This window comes from Lytechinus variegatus, chromosome 14 (assembly GCF_018143015.1).
Source record: "Lytechinus variegatus isolate NC3 chromosome 14, Lvar_3.0, whole genome shotgun sequence".
Lineage (NCBI taxonomy): Eukaryota > Metazoa > Echinodermata > Echinoidea > Temnopleuroida > Toxopneustidae > Lytechinus > Lytechinus variegatus.
In genome coordinates, this window is record NC_054753.1 from 24,496,423 (window position 1) to 24,516,501 (window position 20,079).

General features: G+C 41.9%; 1 protein-coding gene across 3 annotated transcripts in view; it reads right to left on the bottom strand.

The window, feature by feature from the left end:
- LOC121427237 overlaps positions 1-20,079 on the bottom strand; it is a 62,777-nt gene that overhangs the window by 4,802 nt on the left and 37,896 nt on the right. For 2 of the 3 annotated variants that reach the window (XM_041623541.1, XM_041623543.1), the window contains exons 5-10: positions 15,843-16,000; positions 14,947-15,072; positions 13,923-14,153; positions 13,064-13,260; positions 12,385-12,741; positions 704-11,621 (exon numbers count right to left, since the gene is read on the bottom strand). In XM_041623541.1, the coding sequence (XP_041479475.1) occupies positions 704-11,621; positions 12,385-12,741; positions 13,064-13,260; positions 13,923-14,153; positions 14,947-15,072; positions 15,843-16,000 (11,987 nt within the window). The remainder of the gene's footprint in view (positions 1-703; positions 11,622-12,384; positions 12,742-13,063; positions 13,261-13,922; positions 14,154-14,946; positions 15,073-15,842; positions 16,001-20,079) is intronic. The other variant, XM_041623542.1, reaches the window with a different exon arrangement.

Consider the following 20,079-nt stretch of genomic DNA (forward strand, 5'->3'; position numbering starts at 1 on the left):
TGGAATAAAGTGAGAATGAGGGATTGGACTTTTCTTTTAATTAATGTTTATTTCATTTCATTTCATTTATTTCCATTTCCAACAATCATTTACATTTACAATAGTTTTGTTACATACATCTTGATATAATTATAATCAATAAAACAAAGAAACTTATTATGTATAATAATCAAGATAACAGGTCGGAAATGGAGGAGGCTGCTAAAAAGCGAAGCTTGTAAGATGCAGCCTCCTATAACACACGTATGAAGAATGTAAACAAAACACAAACCCAACATGGTAGACATTTGAACTTAAATCTATCTGAATGAATAATTTAAAAGAAATAAAAAGAAAGAAATAGAAAATAAGAGAAAATAGCAAGATCAGTGGTCTCCAGATTCTTGCCCCAACACTCAAAGCGAATTTACAGAACAGGAAAACGAAAAATATCATATTTCACAGCTCGTAGTGCTGAGTATATATGAAAAATATAATGTATGAGTGATGAAGAGTTAAAAAAACTAACGAGTATCTTGGAGAAACTTTTTCAACTTAAATTTAAAAGAATTTAGGCTTGGGGAATCTTTGATAGTATTATCAAGAGTGCCCCAAAGTCAATGGAGAACAAATTTTATGTTAATGGAAACAAATTTTATTAGGGGCAGTTTTTGCTGGACCATACGGAGTTGAAATATCACCAAGTCAAATTTGATAGACTTACCATGAGTAGTCCCATGAGGGAGTCTGTTCCCTTGATCGGCATGTGAGCTGATAGCTGCATAGGCTGCATAGTACCAGGATGCATCGGCATACCAGGGGGACCTTGACCAGGCCAGGCCATGTGAGGCATCGCTTCTCTCATCATCACGTTAGGTCGGAACTCCTGACCCGCTGGTCTCATTAGCAACTCTTCCTTGCGCCCGGCTGCAGGATGGGTTTGACGGTAGTGCTCCAGCCCAGGAGTTGATGTCTTCTCTGGACCACCAATGGGACGAGGAGAGGCCAGGTGTGGGTCTTGAAGGTGTAGAGAATCCGCAGGGATTCCAAGGATCATGGATTGCTGATCCATCTTCTGGCCATCTTCCGGCTTCCCGCCCTGAGAGCGGGGCTCAACTCCGTAGCCAGGTGGCCTTACGACCATCTGAGGCATGCCACGATGGGTCATGGTTCGCATTGCAATGTCCATCCTTCCAGGAGGAATACCCGAAGAAATTCCAGGAGCTCTTGGTGGAACACCCGATGTGATGCCTGGCATTATCTGGACATGGTCTGGTGTGAGTTGGTCCCGACGTTCTGGAGTTGGTATGGGCTGTGGACGATCAGCATGAGCCATCGCCGGTGATTTGACTCTGGGCGATACCCCAGGGGATGAGGCACTTGGTGTTGGTAGACGTGGTGATCCTCCAGATGATGCTTCAGTCATGCCTTGCTGGTATATCATCCTGGGAAAACCAGGCTGAGGTACTCGGAACGTTCCAGGTGGAAACATGGTCCCAGGAATTCCAGATTTGCTCATATCCATTCCAGGTACAGGGACTATACCAGGCATAGGTTGACTGAGATTACGTGTTTCCGACATTGGATCCACTACCGCTGCATGCATCCCTGGAAACATGTCTTTGTTGTATGTCATTCCAGGCACAGGATGTCTCATCTGCTGCTGCCTCATGACTGCTGCTGCTCCTTGTTGAAGATGAGCACCGGATGAGAGGTATGTCATTGGTCCTGACTCTGTCCCCCTAATCATTGGTGGTAAACGTTGTTCAAGAGGTGGATTCTTCTGTCCTCTCTGGTCACTAGCTGCCATCTTCTCTGCATCTTCAGCTTTCTTGTGCATCTGAGTTCTTGTGCAACGCAGTTCAATGTGTGGATGCTGACTTGGGTCAATGCCTCCTGGCTGCTGGGGAAGGTTAGGATGCATTCCTTTACTCTCAGACGGTGGCCGTCCTTGTCCACCAGCTTTCACAGCACCATCAGTTTCCTTCTTTGCATTGGGCTTGTGATCAGTCAAGGCAGCTCTTAGGACACTGGCATTTGGAAGGGTTGGGGCTGCCACTGACACTGGCACCCGGAGGTTCCCAGCTTGTCCTCCACGTACCTGTTGAATATTACTACCCTGTGATGATGCAATACTGGCAGTGAGCCCTGCTGATGTGGCACTTGGTGGACGTGAGTACTGTAGAGTTGGTGAAAGAGTTGAAGGTTGACTGGCTGGTGATTGTGTAAGCAACCCACCTGGGAATCCTGGATGACCAGCATGCATGATTCCAGCAGAAGATGTCTGAGGCAAGTTTGCCATGGTTGTTGTATGAAGTACTGATGAAGATGTGGTGGTGTTTGCTCCAGTAACAGGGCCATTAGAAACAAGGTGCTTGACTATTGTTGGTGCCTCCATAGCTGCAGATTGTCCCATTTGACCTGGTTTCAACTGAGTCACTGCATGCTGGTTTGCATTTGCCAAGGCTTCCGTTGTGCTGTTAGGAGGATGGATGTGGTGTGGTAACTGGATCTGTTCATGGGATTGTTGATGTCCTGGCAGCCTATTCTGCTGACTGCCATTTGGTGGCAGTCTGGCCAGTGCCGCATTGAAGTGTTGTTCTACAGCTGCCGCAGCTTGACTCTTTTGAGGTCCATGGAGTTGTGCGACTTGTTGCATATTGAAATGCTGACCTGCAACCAGTTGCTGCTGCATGTGACTTCCTGGCATCCAGTTTCCTTGCTCCGAACCAGAATCCCTACGGGACTTTCTTGAACGCGATGGTCTCTGCTTCTTCTGGGCACCATTAGGATCTTGGATAGCCATATGAGATGTAGGTGGTGTTGTCAGTGCAGCAACAACTGTCGGCATGCTAACAGAAGGATTCTGCACCATACCACTCGAAACTGAACAAGGCAAGCTTTGAGGTGGTAACTGTCCAGTAGGCATTTTTCCTGGAATATTATGAGCCTGTGATACTGCCATCTGGGTAGATGGAGTCATACTGTTTGAAGCAGTTGGAAGTTGGACATGAGAAATGGGTGTATAATTAATATTTGCTGAAGGAGCAGTACTCAATTGTGGAGGCCTATCTGGTGCACCTACTACACTACTACTTGAAGGAGCAGTACTAGTCTGAGGTCCTTGGGTTGAAATAGATCCTGAGGCTGCATTTGTCTGTTGCAAATTCATCTGCTGTGTAAGCCAAGGATCCGGTTGTGGCACTTTCTGACCATCAGGAGACTGCAGCATGGCAACAGGGCTAATCTGTGGAACGGCTGGAGCTGATGTCATCACGGGCTTTCCAAGTTCCAGAAGGGCAGACACTGTTTCATTCTGAGATACGTCTGTATGAACACCTTGGCCCTGTTGAGCTTGCATGGCCTGAGCTGCAGCTTGAGCATGAAGAACCTGGGCTTCAGCATGTGCTTGTGCCATTCTTTGTTGCTGCTGGAGTTCTAGAGCTGCAAGTTCATCCCTGATTTTCATTGTTCCTCCCCTTGAGTTAGTTCTACTTCTTCCTCTTCCACCACCTCTGGTACCCCTACTTCTCCCACGTGCTCGTGTCGCTGGCGGTTTGTTGATTGGTTGTTTCAAATCATTTGACCCTGGGCTAAGTGGGAATTCATACACATCGGAATTCGCCTTGTGATCATGCAGGTTGGCGGGATACATGGAGCTCGGATCTATGTGATCCAGGACTTGATGGGGTCTTGCTGGCATCATACAGGTCTGCTCAGGGGCCGTCGGTGCTGCAGGGGCTGCCTGTTGAGGAGGCTTTACAGGGTCTTGACTCACTCCTACCTCAGGCTGCGCTTCAATCTCACCGCTCATCTTCATTTTCTCTTTTCCAGCCTCATCATGCTTCTCATCATCTTGGAAATCAAACACGCTTAGATCTGCTGGGCCAGATTTTGACAATGATCCTGACCTCGTCCTTGGTGGAACAATGGTCTCCTTGGCACGTGGGGAGAAGAAACGAGATTCTTTGTTGGGGTCCTTTGCTCCAGCTTCATTCTTTTTGTCTGGAGAAGCAATCTTTGCCAGGATAGCACCTTCATGGGAATGTTGCTCCCTGTAAGCCTCACCAGCATCTGGGGCTAGTTGTTGAGAAGTAATCGTAGGTTGAGCTGTCTCCATGGGAGCAGATGGCTGCACAGGAATTTGGACTGGTATTTCCATGGATGGTGTTTCTGTTTCGTCTTCATTAAATATAAGGTTAGCCACTGCTTCCTCTGTTTCTGTCTTTTCTTGCAAACTTGGTTCCTCTGCAGGGCGATTCACACCGAGGGCAGGATTAGTGTGCACATCACGACTTGTCTGTTTATCAGCATCGAATGCACTTTCAGCGGTGATGAGAGCTTCAACAGACTGCTCTACCTCTGACTTGACAGGTAATTGCTCTTCAGCAGAACCCTCTACTCTGCCAGTAGCATGTGAAGCTGCAACCTCCACCTTCCCTTGGTTGATTGCCTCATTCTGACCTGCTGCAGGCAAAGATTTAGATTCTCTACTTCTGTGGGTCCTTCGACTTCGTTCCTTCTTTTCCTTCCTGAAAAGCGGACTGCTAGCAAGGTCAGCAATTGAGTAAGGCTTATGGGCACCTGGAAAATCTGGAGGATATCTGCTGCCGATATTTTCTGCATTCTGTGATGTGTCATTGTCTGCTTTCTCAAGAGCAGTCAAGGCTTGTGCAACAATTGGATTCTCATCTTCAAAGGAATCTCCAAACATAGATGACTCCTTGGTCAGAGCCGCACTGACTGGCTTGGACTGCTGGACGGACGTTAGGCTGATCTCTCTGTTTGAGTTGGCAACAGCTGCTTCTGCTATTTGAAGAGGCTCAGGAGATTTTGCAATCAAGGTGGTGGTAGCTTGGAGATTCCTTTGCAGATCACCATCATGCAATTGACCATCTCTGTGAATATGACCACCACCAGGAAGCTGACCAGGAGCATCATTGGTAATATCTTCAAGCATTACTGGATTAACAGGATATGGTCCATCATTAACTTTCTGAACCTCACCATAATCAATAACAAATTCTGTTTCAATTTCAAGAGTGCATTCTCTTTTGAATGGTGGCCTCTCCTGATCTTTATGCTTTTTCTTTTTCTCTTTCTTCTCTCTGTCTTTCTCCTTCTTTTCCTTTTTCTTTTGTTTCTTTGCTTTCTTTTCAGCTTTCCGCAATGCTCTTTCCCTCTGCTTTTCTGGATCCATGTCTTTGTTCTTGTTCTTATGCTTCTTCTCTTTATGTTTTTTCTTATGGTGATGTTCACTTTTCTTGCCAGTATCGGTTCCATCCTTCTTTTCTTCTTCAATGATAAGTTTGCCTTCCCCATCATCCTCGTCATCAGGAACTGACGTTGCTAAATTTTCAGCAGGCTGAAATAGTACTGCATTTTCACCACAGGAGTTCAACATATCAAGTTTGCTATTTTCAGGGTACTGGAGGCCATTTCCTGGAGCAGAAGTACATGCCGAGACCTCTGTAGCAAAACCTATAGGAACCTCATCGTCTGAAATGGGCACAAGAGGGCCTTCGGTCTGTGGCATCACAGTATCAAGAACAACAGTTTCCTCTTTCTTGGTTTCTTGTCCAGGTACTACACTTTCAACAATAACATCAGAATGATGTTCTTTGTTTTTCCGCTTTTCCTTCTTTGATTTATGCTTGTCTTTCTTATTCTTTTTAGGTTTGTCTTTCTTCCTGGGTTCTTCAACAGATTTCTGGAGATCTTCCTGAGCTTTGATGGCTGCTGCAGCTGCTTCTTCTTCCTTGCGCTGTTTTTCAGCTTCTTCCTTTTCAACTCTCTCCCGTTCCTCTTGTTCTTTCCTGGCCTTTTCTTCTGCTAGTCTCTGTCTTTCTTCCTCCTCTTCCTTTAGTATCCTCAACCTTTCCTCCTCTTCTGCTCTCCGCTGTTCCTCTTCTCTTTGTTTCCTTTCTTCCTCTTCTCGCCTCTTTTCCTCCTCCCGTTGTCTCCTCTCTTCCTCCTTTTGCTTTCTTTCCTCTTCCTTTCTCCTTCTTTCTTCTTCCTTCCTCCTCTTCTCTTCCTCCTTTCGTTGGCGTTCTTCTTCTTTCCGCTGTCTTTCCTCCTCTTTCCGTCTCCTTTCTTTTTCCTCCTCTTTCCTCTTGCGTTCCTCCTCTTTGCGTTGCCTTTCTTCCTCTTTGCGCTGCCTTTCCTCCTCTTTCCGAAGTTTTTCTTCTTCCTTTCTCCGTTTTTCTTCCTCGTCTCTCTTCTTTTCCTCTGCCTCCAGCCGCAGTCTCTCTTCCTCCTCTGCCTGCCGCCTTTCCTCTTCCTCTTTTTCAGCTCTCAATCTTTCCTCCTCTTCCCTCTTTGCACGTTGCCTCTCCTTCTCCTCTTCTCTCCTCTGCTTCTTTGTCTTGCCAGCATCTTTCTTTTTGGGTGTTACTTCAGCTTCTGTTTCACTCTTTGGCTCTTGTTTGATTTCTATTTCAGGTTCAACTCTATCCTGCCTCTTCAAGTCTTTATTCTTCCTGGGCCCAACTCTACCGACATCTTTCGCATCCTCTTTCTCCTTTTTGATGTAGACTTCCTTGTGCTTTGATTTGTCATCCCTCTTCTTAAGAGTTGGTTTAGAAGGAAGCTTTGGTTCTTCATGCCTCTCTTCAACATCAGAGGAACTCATTTTGGAATCACCTTCAGAGTCAGTAAACTCTTCTTTCACTTTGATCTTTCCCTTTTTCCCTAATTTCTCCTTCATTTTCTTTGATTTCTGCAGAGCCTTCTGTTTACCCTTACTGGAAAGTTCTTCCCGAGAAGATTTCTTTGGGCTTTCCTCCGCATCAAACCCTGAAGATTCCTCATCAGAATCGGATGAATCATATATCCATTTCCTCTTCTCTACCTCCTGAGTTTTCTTTGTCTTAGACTTGACAGAATCCTTCCTCTTTGTCTGGCGATTGATAAATTGTTCAAACTCTAGTTCATCATCGGACTCAGAACTGTTGTCTGTATCCGAGAAGGCATCCATTAGAGCCGCTACCCCACCTCTGGATGGGGTCGGTTGAGGCTTTGCCTTCTTTCCACCACTTTGCTTTTCAGTTTTGACTGGCACAGGAGCTTTAGTTTTCTTCTCTTCTTTGGGCTTCTCTCTATCCTCTTTCATTTTCTCCTTGTCTCGCCTCTCCTTTTCTTCTTTCTCTTCCATTTCCTGGTCCTTCGTTCTGTCTATCTTCTCCAAGTCGTAATCCTTTTCCTTCTTCTCAACCTTGATCTTATCCTTTGACTTCAGTTTAGATTTAACTTCCTTGCCTTTTACATCTTTCTTTTTAGGAGTACCCTTCTCAGTCTGTTCTTCTTTTTCACTGAGTTTCTCTTCATCAGCATTTTTTTCAATTTTGACGGCTTTGTCCCTGAAATCATTTTTCTCAGGCTTGATGACTTTTTCCTTATCTTTCCTCTCCTTCTCTTGGTCTTTTACTTTATTCTTATCATTCACCATCTCCTTGTCCTTTCCTTTCCTCTTCATGGCCACTTCCTCTTTCTTGCTGTCGTCTTTGTTCTTCTCCTTTGTTTTATCAATGGTCAAGGCATCCTTGCTCTTAGTTACTTTGGAAACTTTGTCTTCCTCTTTATTTACATCAGTTTTGAGATCAGTGGACTGGGTTTTCTCAGTGGAGTTTCCATCCTTCTTTAATACTTTCTTTGAATCATGTTTCTTCACATCATTGTTTGATTTGACGATTCCTTTCTCCACCGATGTCTTTGATGTCAAGGAACCATCACTTGATTTTCTGGCGATTTCCTTGCCCTCAATCTTGACCATATCCTTCTGGTCCTTCTCTTTATTTTTCACTTCCATGATCTTATCTTTGCTGGGTGCTTTCTGGAGTGATTTCTTATCCTCTTCCAACATCTTGTCCTTGCTACCTACTTTAGAAAGAGGCTTCTTTTCCTCCCGACTAACTTTATCCTTCACAGCTTTCACCTTTGGCCCAACTTTAGGATCCTTCTTCCCATACCTTGGTGTCATTAAGAGCATATTTGTTGGGTACTCTTTCTGTGGAGGTGGTGGCGGAGTCTCTGGAACTGGTTTCTTTGGACCTGATGTGCCAGCTGATATCTTTGACTCTGATTTCACATCTAAATCCATTTTTGCTTCTTGAGCCTTCTCTAGGATAGGAGGGCTGGGAGATCTTTTCCGTTTCAGAGCTGCAACCTTTGGAGTAGAGGCCTTCAAACTTGCATCAGACTCTGGCTTTAGCTCTTTAGTTGGACTGCTATCTTCTGCACCCACATGGACAGATGATGGCTCAGGCAGGAGATTGGATTCCTTCTTTAATATAGATTTCAGAGGTGAAGGTTCCTTCAGTTTCTGCTCAGGACTTAATTTCTGTTCTCCAGTTAAAGCATTTGTCTTTGATGAATCATCTCTGATTGGCGAGGTGAGCATTTCAGCTTTTGAATCTTTGAGTTCTCTAGGATCTCGTGGATCTCTTGGATCTCTGGGATCTCTTGTGGCCGATGTCCCCCTACATGGACCTAATTTGTAGCTGGAACCAGATTGGCATCCTGCATTTGGTCTGTTGCTGTTCTGATGAAGAAGTGAAAGGCGATTGTGATCTTTGCCCGGTCGAATGAGTGGTACACCATGCTTCTTCTCTTGCTCCGGATGGGAGCTATTCTCAAGCCGAGCTAAATCCTGATCAAAGATACTGCTTCGCCTAACACGGGAACGTAAAACATCTAGAGGATCCTCAAACTCTTCCTTCTTCTGACCATCTGGAAGGATGGTCACAGGAACACTATCTGATTCTGAACTTCGGGGCTTTTTCTTTAACCTATACAGAGATCCCAACCTTGCTTTATTACCAAATATTTCTGCCTTTGGATCAGTAGGTGCTCCTGGTGTCCCAGGTGTTGTAGGTGTAGCAGGAGGAGTACAGGTGATAGTTGTTAAATTGTTTAACTTGTCTTTCAATAAAAGGTCAGTTTTTACTCCATCTTTGGTTATTTCACCAACTTCTTCATCTTTCTTTAACCTCTCTAATGTAGCCAGTGACTTGGCTTTTTGAGTCCTCTGCCTCTCCTCCTCTTGTTTCATCATGGCATCTACTGTCCTAAGACGTTCCTCCAGAGCCCGCTCTGGAGAGGAGAAGTGATCTTTCAATTCAGGAGGCAGTTTAGTTCTCATTTCAGTACTCTCTGGTATCCTGGGTGTGACCGCACTTATGCTCAGCTTTGCTGATGCACTTAGTGCAGATTCAATGATTCCATCTTTTCCAAAAATGGGGTCTCTCGAGAAGTCTTTGGCATAGGGGGATTCTTTATGAAGTGGCAAGTCTTTGCTTGTAAAGGTTATTTCTCGGCTCAATGGCACCACCTCTTTTCCAAAAGCAAGGTCCTTGATGATTGCTGAATCCTTTCTTGGCAAAGCAAATGGGAAACCATCTGATGGAAACAAGAGTGGTTTATCTGCTTTAACTGGTGTCACAGCTGGACTTAGTAATGGTGCAGAAGCAGTAGGGGAGAGGTTCTCACTGACAGTCACAGATATATTTTGATGAGACGGTCTTGGTGAAAGCATTGGAAGTGATTCCACATCGTTTTGATTTTGAACCGGATTTGATGTGGTCACATCCAACTGAGCAAATGCTCCTTGTGATAACCTCTTGTCAAGTTCAGTCATCTCCTCACCACCTGAAATGTCTTTCTCTTTCTCCTTTTCCTCTGTCTGGTCTTGGTTTGAAACTTCTGGAATTTTGTCAACAGAATCAATCCTCACATCAGGCTTTTCTTTGACAGTTCCCACAGTAATCGTCTTCAAGTCATCTTCACTACTTCTATGTCTAGATCTGTACATCCGCTTTTCAAGGTTATCAATGCCTAACGAAGGAAACATGGCATCAAGCTGTTTTCTGCGAATACTTGGAAACTCAACAGGTGTTAGCCGTATCAGCTTCCACTCAATTTCCACATTTTCAGAAGACTGTTCAAGTTTAGGTTTTGGTTTGGCTGTCTCTGAATCAAGCAGTGCCATCCTCGCCTCACCTATCTTTTCATTCTCCTCAACCTGTTCAATAATAGATGAACTGAAAGAGTCTCTACTGGTGTTTGCACTAGTTGCTGTATGCAACAAGGTAGGTAACGTTGACATGGTAGGAGTTGGAGGAGTATGAGATGATGTTGAAGGTAATGAATCCTGAGTACTTGGATGCTCCTGCTGTTGTTTTTGCTGCTCGAATGACTTTCTAGCAGCCTCCATTTGCTTCCGATAACCTAAACTGGCATCTATCTGTGGTTTTTCAAAAGTATCAACAGGCGGTGTTGATAAAGAAGTGCCAGTCAAGGGTGGAGTCTCTGATTCACTGGTTGCCACTGGGGGCGCTTGAGAGTTCCTTGCAAGGGCAAGTGCTAGTTCCTCATCTGATGGGACTGTTTCTTGATCACTTGAACTAGCAATGCCTTCGTCGGCATCTGTCAAGTGCGGTATGCGAACCTCCTGCGATCGATTTCGGGGAGTGGAATGTGAAGGGTGGCGATTCGCAATCAGTTTCTCAGTTCTATCTCGATGAGATTTCTTTGGTTTTTCAGAGAGTGTTTTCTTTCCCGTTTCATCAGAGCCCTCTAATTTCACTCTGGGCACATCATCTGTTTTGACTATTCGGGTATTCAAGAGTTCATCATCTGACTCACTTTCTTTCTCTTTGTCATCCCAGAAGCTATTGCTGTCGGTACTACCAGCTTCAAGATTAAACGTTCTTTCACTTTGTGGCATATCATATTTCAAGCCCAGTCGGTCTTTGACTGGTCTACTTGTATCAATCACTGTCCTAATGTCCGAACCAATGGACATGGCAGCATCGACCTTTGGAATGTTTTCTTTATGGCTCGAGGTGTTCTCGTCCGGGCTAAGCTTCATTCTCGGAACTTTGGATACAATTGATGGCAATTTTTCAGAAAAAGCTTTGTCCTTCCTTAGCTTTGTCATGTCAATGATAGGACTGTTATCACTAAATCTCTGTTTCCGTGCCTCAAGTTTCCGTTGCATTTCCACCTCATCATTTGAAATAACAACAGATTGCAACTGTTCCGTGTCAAGTTTTCTGCGTTTCCTTGCCTGCTCACTAGGCTCACTGTTAACGGTCTTGTTGCTCAAAGTTCTGTTGATTTCTCCTGATAGCTCTTTGGATTTCACATCAACTTTAACATCTCCTCCTGTCCTATCTTTCACTTCCTTGCACTTTTTCTTCTCCTTCAAATCACAATCCTCTGCCGTGTTCCTTTTCTCTGCCTTTTCTTTTGCCTTCTCCGACCTGCGTAATTTTTCAGTAGTCCTTTCTACTTTCCTATCAGAGTCTAATTTCTCACGTTTCACCACCAAGTCATCAGAATCTCTCACAATATCCGCTTTCCTTGATTTTAATTTAGATTTCCGGTGCGATTCTGTCCTTTCAGAGGAGGAACTCCTCTCTTCACTGTCAACAAATTTGGTTTTCCAAGGTTTTTCATCCCTGTAGCCATCTTCTGAGTTTGGGCTTCGCATGACTGGTGTGAAAGATCCTTCCTTGTTTTGGACGTTGATGGTACTGCGTGGTGTTCTTTTCCTGCTGACTGGAGGGCTTACACTTCTCGCGCTGTAAGGACTGTCATCATCTTGAGAATCGAGACTAGCACTCCGTCTCCTTCGATCGTATCTGTATTGAAAGAACAAAAAAGAGAATAAATCATCAACAATTGTTGTTCTGAGACCGGGAATCTTTCTACAAGTTTCGATTGACCAAATCAAACTCAACTATGGAAAGCTATCCACACCATCTTCTAGAATGCATGACATTCCAATGTATCCTGAAGATATGACAACCACTTGTATATGCGCCATTGTATATCATTTTGACAATGATTTTTAATATATCCGTTCTTGTTCACAAATGGACACTGCATATTATTGCTAAAAGATTAAAGAATTGTGACATCCCTGGCTTTCCATACTTTAATTTGATTGGATCAATCAAATCTCTTTGTGAGATAGTGCCTATGTGGTAATTTTGGCTGAGCTTAATGGAAAATGGACACTTATTGTTTGGACAAATCTCTGAAAGGCTGATTAATATATACGGGTAGTTGAATGTACAGAATAGTTAAAACCTACATTTAATTATAAACCTTTGAATGTAACCACTTAACAACTTGTGACCATTTATTGACTAAAAGGGTCATCAGAATTTCATCTCATCTTTTATTGGCTGGTAGACTGACATTAATCTAATTAATGTAAATTTTCTAAATTTTATCAATGTTACATTACTATTTTCTAGTACATCAAGGAAAAGTTGCATTTTAATGCAAAATCAAACACAAACTCTCAATAAGTGCATTGCATAGGTTAAAAATAATTGTAATTCTTTCTACAACAGATCCCAGAAAACAGGAAGCGATCATCAACAGAAGGAAACGCACCTATCCCGGGGACTGAGACTTCTACTCCTGTCTTTGTACTGCTGTTCTCTCCTCTCTCGCTGGTGGAAACCATACTCCCTCAACTCTTTGGCATACGAATCTTCCATCTCAAAGCTCCCGCCGCTGCTCCGAGAGCCAACAAAATCGTCCTCCAGGTGCCGCGAGCTGGACTCGCCTCCACTACCCGAGCGGAAGAATTCCAGGGACCCTGTCTGGCCTGGCGGGAAGGCATCATCCCCACTACCTGAGAAGTTGTAGTTGTTGCCGTTGCCACCTGTCCTTGAGGCCGAGCTGAATGCACTCTGGCTGCGTCGTTCCCGTCTGCTCTCAAAGGGGCTGAAGTTGCGGAACTCCCTGCTGAAAAATACAAAAACGTAATATAAGTATAAATTTCTCCTGAAGACAGTAAACAAAATTATTTTTCGGGGGATGGGGGGACCTCCTTGATGCAAAAGATTGGATTGTCTAACGCTTTGTAAATTTGATGAAACAAACCCCTCAAGAGTGATTAAATAACAAACTTATTCTTTAACAACTATTTCAAATCAATTTTTGTCCATTCAAATACAATCAAACTAATATCAGATACAAATTAATGGATTGACCTTTTAAATAAAAGCATAATAAAATATGGAAATGAAATTGAAATATACAGAACACAACATTTACAAAAACTAACCTGGGAGTGGTTGCCCCAGTGCCGGAACCGGTACCAGACGCTGGCCCGGACACTTGGCCATCGCGGAAGGCGGTCGGGGTCCTGTCTGCTCCACCTGACGGCGAGGGAGACCTGCTCCTCTGGTAGTAGACGGCTTGGCCCGTACGCTCCATCCGGTCATAGAAGTGGTTCTGACATTCCCTACTCGCAAAGTCCACCTGAGGGTTTGGATGGGAACAGAGATGTGACAATAAGGTGGGAACTTCAATTGATATTCCAAGTGTGGGGGAAAAGGTGAGGGGGAATGAACTGCATTTTCAAATTCTCTTGTTCTATTTGATATATCAGAGAAAAAAAAGGTCTGCTGCGAATGATTGCTCTTAAAATACCCTCATATTAATGTTACAATTTTTTTTTCTTAAATAGGTCCAAACTGTACTAATCCCATACATTCATTTCTGTGTGTAGTGCTACTATCTCTGAGCAAATTTGCATGAAATTCAAAATCATTTTGGTGATTTCACTAACTCACAATAAACATAATTAATGTTAAAAGCAATTCTGATTGGTTCATGGTTGGTGCTTTGAACAAAATGTGCATAGAACACCAATCCTAATTGGCCCTTGCTAATTAGCGATTGATTGCAAATCTTTTGGGTTCCAGAGCCATGACCTGAACTTTGAGAGAGAATGATCTCTGTTGAGAAGTTAACATGGACCAGAGGCCTATTTCATAAAACTTGTTATAACAACAGACTTGCAAGAACAATTATAAGCTACTGAAATCCTTCGATTTGATTGGCTGATAGTGGACTTGTAACAAGCAAGTCTTTATGAAACAGAACCAAAACCGTTTGGGATTGCTCAAGGATTCACTGACCTTTGGTCTCCGATTTGAAATCTTCCCATTCTTCATCTCCTGAACAGCCTTCTGAGCATGCTCAATGTTGTAGAAGAACACCAGCGCCATCCCGGCCCGCTTGTCCACTACCACCCGGGAGACCTGGCCGTAGCGGAGGTTGAAGAAGCGTCCTAGCGTGGTCTCGTTGGTAGAGGGCGCTAGGCTGTCTAGCCACACGCAGTTGGTCGCCATGCTCTTACCGAAGCCAAGCTGAAAAGGATGAATACAAGGCTTGATTAGAACCATGCATGCCCATTTAAAATTGATTCTATAATGATGTCTTGGGACATTGAGTTGGGGTTTTTGTTATAAATATCAATTTAAATTCAAAAGGTCAACACTTGTAAATTGATTTTTTCAAAAGGATGGAAGTATATCAGAAAATAGATTAAACTCATGTTAAATATTACGTTTAAATAAACTTTTCTTTTCTTCCATTTGAAATCAAATAGTTGAATAGTAGGTCTAAAATGTGGTGAAAAAAGGAGAAAAAAAAATTAACCAAACTATATTGAAAAAAAAAAAGTTTTAAAGAAAGGTCCAGGTAGTGAGCATGGCATAGAATAAAAGTACATATAAATACAATATGAATAAATGGGAGGACAAGTATGATATAATAATTTGACACTTATTTGTGTATGCATCAGCTAACAAATACAAAAGCCAAATCTCAATGGATGATTGTTCATTCTTTATGATTGTGGCATTTACACTTTCTACTTCAATAAAAATACTAATAAAGCGCAACTTTTTTAAAGCGCTTAATACAATGTCTCCAACTATTACTCTGCTAAGCCAAGCTACCCTCATCTGGTGCTCAGTCCATCAAGGAATTTCTTCCCGGAACCCATTATCTACACCTGGGTAGAGAGTGGCAAATGTAGATAAACTGCTTGCCAGAGAATGCAAATACTGTGATGGGATTGTGGTTCAAAGTCTAGAGACTTATCCACTCGGTCACAGCACCTCACTTATGCAACAAGTTCAATTCTGTAATATTTACCTTGACTTTGTTCTTTCCAACATATTCGCCATCCAGCTTCTTCCTCGCTTTGACAACGCTGTCAATGTTTGAAAACTGGAGAAACGCAAAGGGCTGAGCGCTCTGTGGTTTCTTGATTTCTATATGCTGTTTGGGGGAAAAAAAGTTACATTCATCAGGATAAAGCACTCGCGAGATCAATCAAGACATGGGTAGAGAGCGTTAAAAAACAGAAAATGCTTTTCTTGATCTATAGTCTACAGGTGAAAGGGTCATCGTCTATTTCTTGATCCAGATTCTACAGATGTATCCATAACATTTCACCATCTATATAATCAATGAGTATCAAATCTTCTCTCACCTTTAAAAACAAAATCATGACACTTCAATTCAACAATATACAGTACTATTTCCAATGATTTTTCTTTTTTTTTCAGAGGAAAAGGATCGCAATAAAATATTACAAAAATTGCTAAATAAAAATACTTGTTTAACTTATGCTTCTCATACTTCTTCTACTACTGCCACTACTAATACTACTACTGCTGCTACTAATAATACTACTACTGCTACTAATAATACTACTACTAGTAATCCTTGAGTTAAATTAAGAAATCAAAGAGCAGCTACTACTGCTACTACTACTACTACTACTACTACATACTGCTCCTACTACTACTACCGCTGCAATGGACAGGGGATACAAAATGTTGAAAAGAAAAATGCATCATGCTGGTAGCGCAGTGGGAGATTGGAGCCCCTTGCTCAAATAAAATTTGAATGAAGGCAGTCGTAATCCTTGAGTCGAATTAAGAAATCAAAGAGCAGCTACTACTGCTACTACTACTACTACTCCTACTACTACATACTGCTACTACTATTACTGATTATAATTGCAATCTGAAAAAAAAACATACCACAATGTCCCCAAATTTGCAAAAAGCATCATGAAGCTCGTCCTTGTCTATGGTACGATCCAGATTCCCGACGAACAACGTCCTCGTGGCCCGGGGATGAAATTCGTCGAGTTCCTTCTCAAAGTACTTGACCTCACTGTCATCTACACTTATGTCCGCTATGTAAAAGTGAGAGAGAAACACACTGATCAATACTTTAAATTAAACAATTAAATTTCAAAAGAAACAAAATTTAGTTTTAATTTGGCGGGGGGGGGGGCGAGAGACCCTCTAATAAATTTATTAAATCTTCAATCTCAAAACAAAAAGAACATGGTGACATTAAAGAAAGTGTATTGCTTCCATTCAACCTTTAATAAAAAATGGTAATACTTGTACATAAAAACAGAACTTAATTTTCTATAATAGTAAGGAATGAGTATTCTGCTACAACACTTAATCATCTAACACATATGCCATTGGTGTTGCACATAATCTTCTTTTTTTGGGGGGAGGGGGATTTAAATTGCAATGGATAAAGCATGATAAAATACCAATTGTTCCATATGCTCTAATCCATACATTAATTCCTTGATGCAAGTGACTGCTGTTATGGTTTCGCATGAACCCGATATCTAAAGTAGTGCGGAGGCTGTCCATGATGTTGCAAAATATCTAGCATGCCTAGAAATGGTTCGTCTACAACCAATCTAACATTGCATTGTGCTTATCACATAATACGGGATGTAGTCGGGATGTCGCCTTACAGTTTACACATTAGTAACAGGGCCCGTTGCAAATAGATTTGTATAAACAATAGGAATATTAATGTATTATGTACTTTTGTATTATTATGTTCTGTTGGAAATAAATCTGTATCTGAATGCATGTGCAGCTACTCGTGGCTATGATGATGTTGGTGGTGATAGTGTTTGTGGGAGTGGTCGTGGATGGACACACGAACTGGGGCCAATGCATTTGCTAATTATATCAAAATAAATTCTAATAGGATGCAGGTTGATGTTACATATACAAGTTTTCCACGTTCATAATCCACTCCTGAAATAACACAGTGAATTACTGGTCAGTGTGCGCCTATGAATCCACACTCATATCATTTTTAGCTCAATGCACAAATTTGATTTACATGTCGGCCTACCCGACAAGTCCTGTTTTGAAAATTGAAACGATGATGCATAAACAAATACCCAAGAGGAAACCTTCAGGGAAGTAGGCAAACAAACCACAAATAAATGTCCTTGGAAAATTTCTCCTGATGCATGAATAATAGGAATATATAGATCAGAACCAGGAAAGCAGAACGCTTGGTTGAGTGAGTGACTACCACTGCAATGGACAGGGGATACAAAATGTGGAAAAGAAAAATGCATCACGCTGGCAGCGCAGTGGGAGATTGGAGCCCCTTGCTCAAAATCAAATTTGAATGAAAGAAGGCAGTAGTAGGCCTAATCCTTGAATTAAGAAATCAAAGAGCAAGAAATGGAATGATGATGCATAAAAGAGGTCAGCTAGGCAAAAGAAGTGAGAGGGAGAGACTGAGTGGATGATGGTTGGATGGATGGATGGATGGATGGAACGAACGAATGAATAAATGAATGAAAGATGGAGGGATTGAAGAATGAAAGATGGAAAGAGATAATGAATGAGTGAATGGATGGATGGATGTAAGAATAAATAAATAAAATGAGTGGATGAAAGAAATGAAAGATGTATAAAGAGAATGGATAGATGGATGAATAGATAAATGAGCAGATGAATGAAATGAAAGATGGAAAAAGAGATTGAATAAATGAATGAAGAATAAATAAATGAATAAATAAATAAATAAATGGATGGATGAATGGATGGAAGAATAAATAAAATGAGTGGATGAATGAAATTAAAGAATGAAAGAAGAAAAGAAAATGAATGAATGAATGTAAGAAAAAAGGGAAGAAAAAAAAGAAAGAATCGCAAAATGACAAGTTGGTCATACAAAAGTACAAAGTACAATGCAAAAAAGAAAATATCACAAATTCTAAGGTACCATATACAGAACATTCTCAAATCTCACCCATGGCCAACCGGCCCAGGCAGCCAGCCTGCCAGGTTTTTTCAATCACCTGAATTCAATTCATCATCACGCAGAGAAAAAAGAAAGGGAATATTATAAAACTAAAAACATGGATATATCCGAGGTGAAATTGGCCAGCAGGTAATGCCAATATCTAGCTCATTGTGTATGCTCGCGTCATTGAGAGATTGAAAACTAATGAAAGAGAGGAGTCGGCATGACAGCACGGAGATAGAAGAGAGAGAAGAGGAGAGATGGGGAGAAAGATTCCCAGAGTGTTTCCATAGCAACAGCACGATGGCCTTGCTGCATGGTTGCCTACGATTTATCACCAGCGAGGGACTCTTGGCGACAGCAGCCAATGATTTACCGTACATAATTAGCATAAAACGCATGCCCGATTCCCCAGCGTGTCCCCGTGCAATGCCTCCTACGCTTCCATTGCAAGATGCAGAGACCCCCTGTCGGTTGGCAACAAACTTCTGCAGGGCGAAAGCGATGACGACGACGATGCTTTTGGCATCTGCGTGCTGCCCCAAATGGTGAATTGATTATTTTGTGTGTGTGTGTGTGTGTGGGTGGGGGCGCTGGGCTGGCGTTCTGCATGGTTAACGGCGAAGCATATGGAATAGGAATTGGGCTTTGGGAGGATGGGGAATGTGAAGGTTGGGATGGAGCCGAGAGACGAGTGAAGAACCCAACATGAGACAGTACCCTGTTCTTTGTTACAATGAGAGTTCCAGGTTCACGTAGAGTGCATGTATGTGCTAATGTCATTACAGAAAGCCTCCCTTTTAATCAATCTCTTATGTACCCCCATATGCTTTGATACATCAAAGATGTCATCAAATTGTCTCCTCAAGTCCATATTGTATTCCCTGCTTTGCCACTATAGTCTTTGTAATGAACAGTATAAATTCATTCTGTTTCACACAAATGGGGGAGGGGGAGTCATTTCTAAATACTATTTACTAGCAAAAGGTATCATGAGGAAAATTAAAAAAATATATATATTCATCTGTAGGCCCTTTAATGTAGGCCTATATCATCTATCATACACCAACATTGTATGGTTCAAGGAGAAAACATGATTTATCAATGAAGTCCTACATTGTAGTACTAGGATAAGAAGTAGGAATACTGTAACTTCTATAGAGGGTCAATACACCAATTAATATTATTTTCAAGAAAAACTACTGGGATATAAAGCTTGCACGAAATCAAAGTCTGGTATCATTTTTTTTTTCCTTTTCTTTCCTTTCTTCTTTGCTTTTGTTTTGTTTTTCTTCTTCAAGATGACACTCTACATGTACACTCACTGTCTGCCAGGCCAACCCTATTTCAGTGCATGCAAACCATATAACATACAACACAAGTGTGTTGTGTGTATCAGATAGGCACATTAGTCAGTTCTGAGCAATAGAGAAGTGTAGTATACACATCACACACACACTCTACAACGTACATCGTATAGAATACATGTACATGTATGCATACCGCCCAAGTATGGTATCAGTACAGTGCATATTCCATACATTTTTCATTATGCATTATAAATTCAGTCTCATAAATCAAGTTTTTATCTGTCCCTTTGAAACTCTGTCTGACAGTGAATGTGGGAGAAGAGAGAGGAGTGTAACCATGACAACAACTTTTAACAGCATCATATTGGCATTTATAGATGAATAATGCAATAGACCTACTTATTTTTATGAACAAGGTGCAACTGTAAAATGCACGCCGACCTACAAAAATATAGGCCTATTCCTTGTAAAAGTGTAATGAGTAACTTATAAGCTCAAAGTATAGGCCTATATACATGGATTACAAAGACTGATATTGGATTGATTTTAATCGAAGCTGAAATCATGGTATTAAATCGTACCCTTTCCTTATAATAATAATAATAATAATATAGGTATATTTACCCAGGGTAGCCACTTCAGTTTTGAAAACTGTTCTACCAGCGGGCCCTGCTATTATTATTACCCCGGCTTTGGCTGAGCTGCCTAGGTGCTCAAGCATTCAAGGAATTTCTTCCTTAGATTAAGATTTCTAGAAATTATGACAATATGCAATGTATGAGGGAAAGAACATCTAGTGCTCGACCCTCAATCATTATAAAGGCAGTGTATATCTAAATATTATCTCCTTTTTGCACAGATTTTCCAGCAGTAAGTCTAT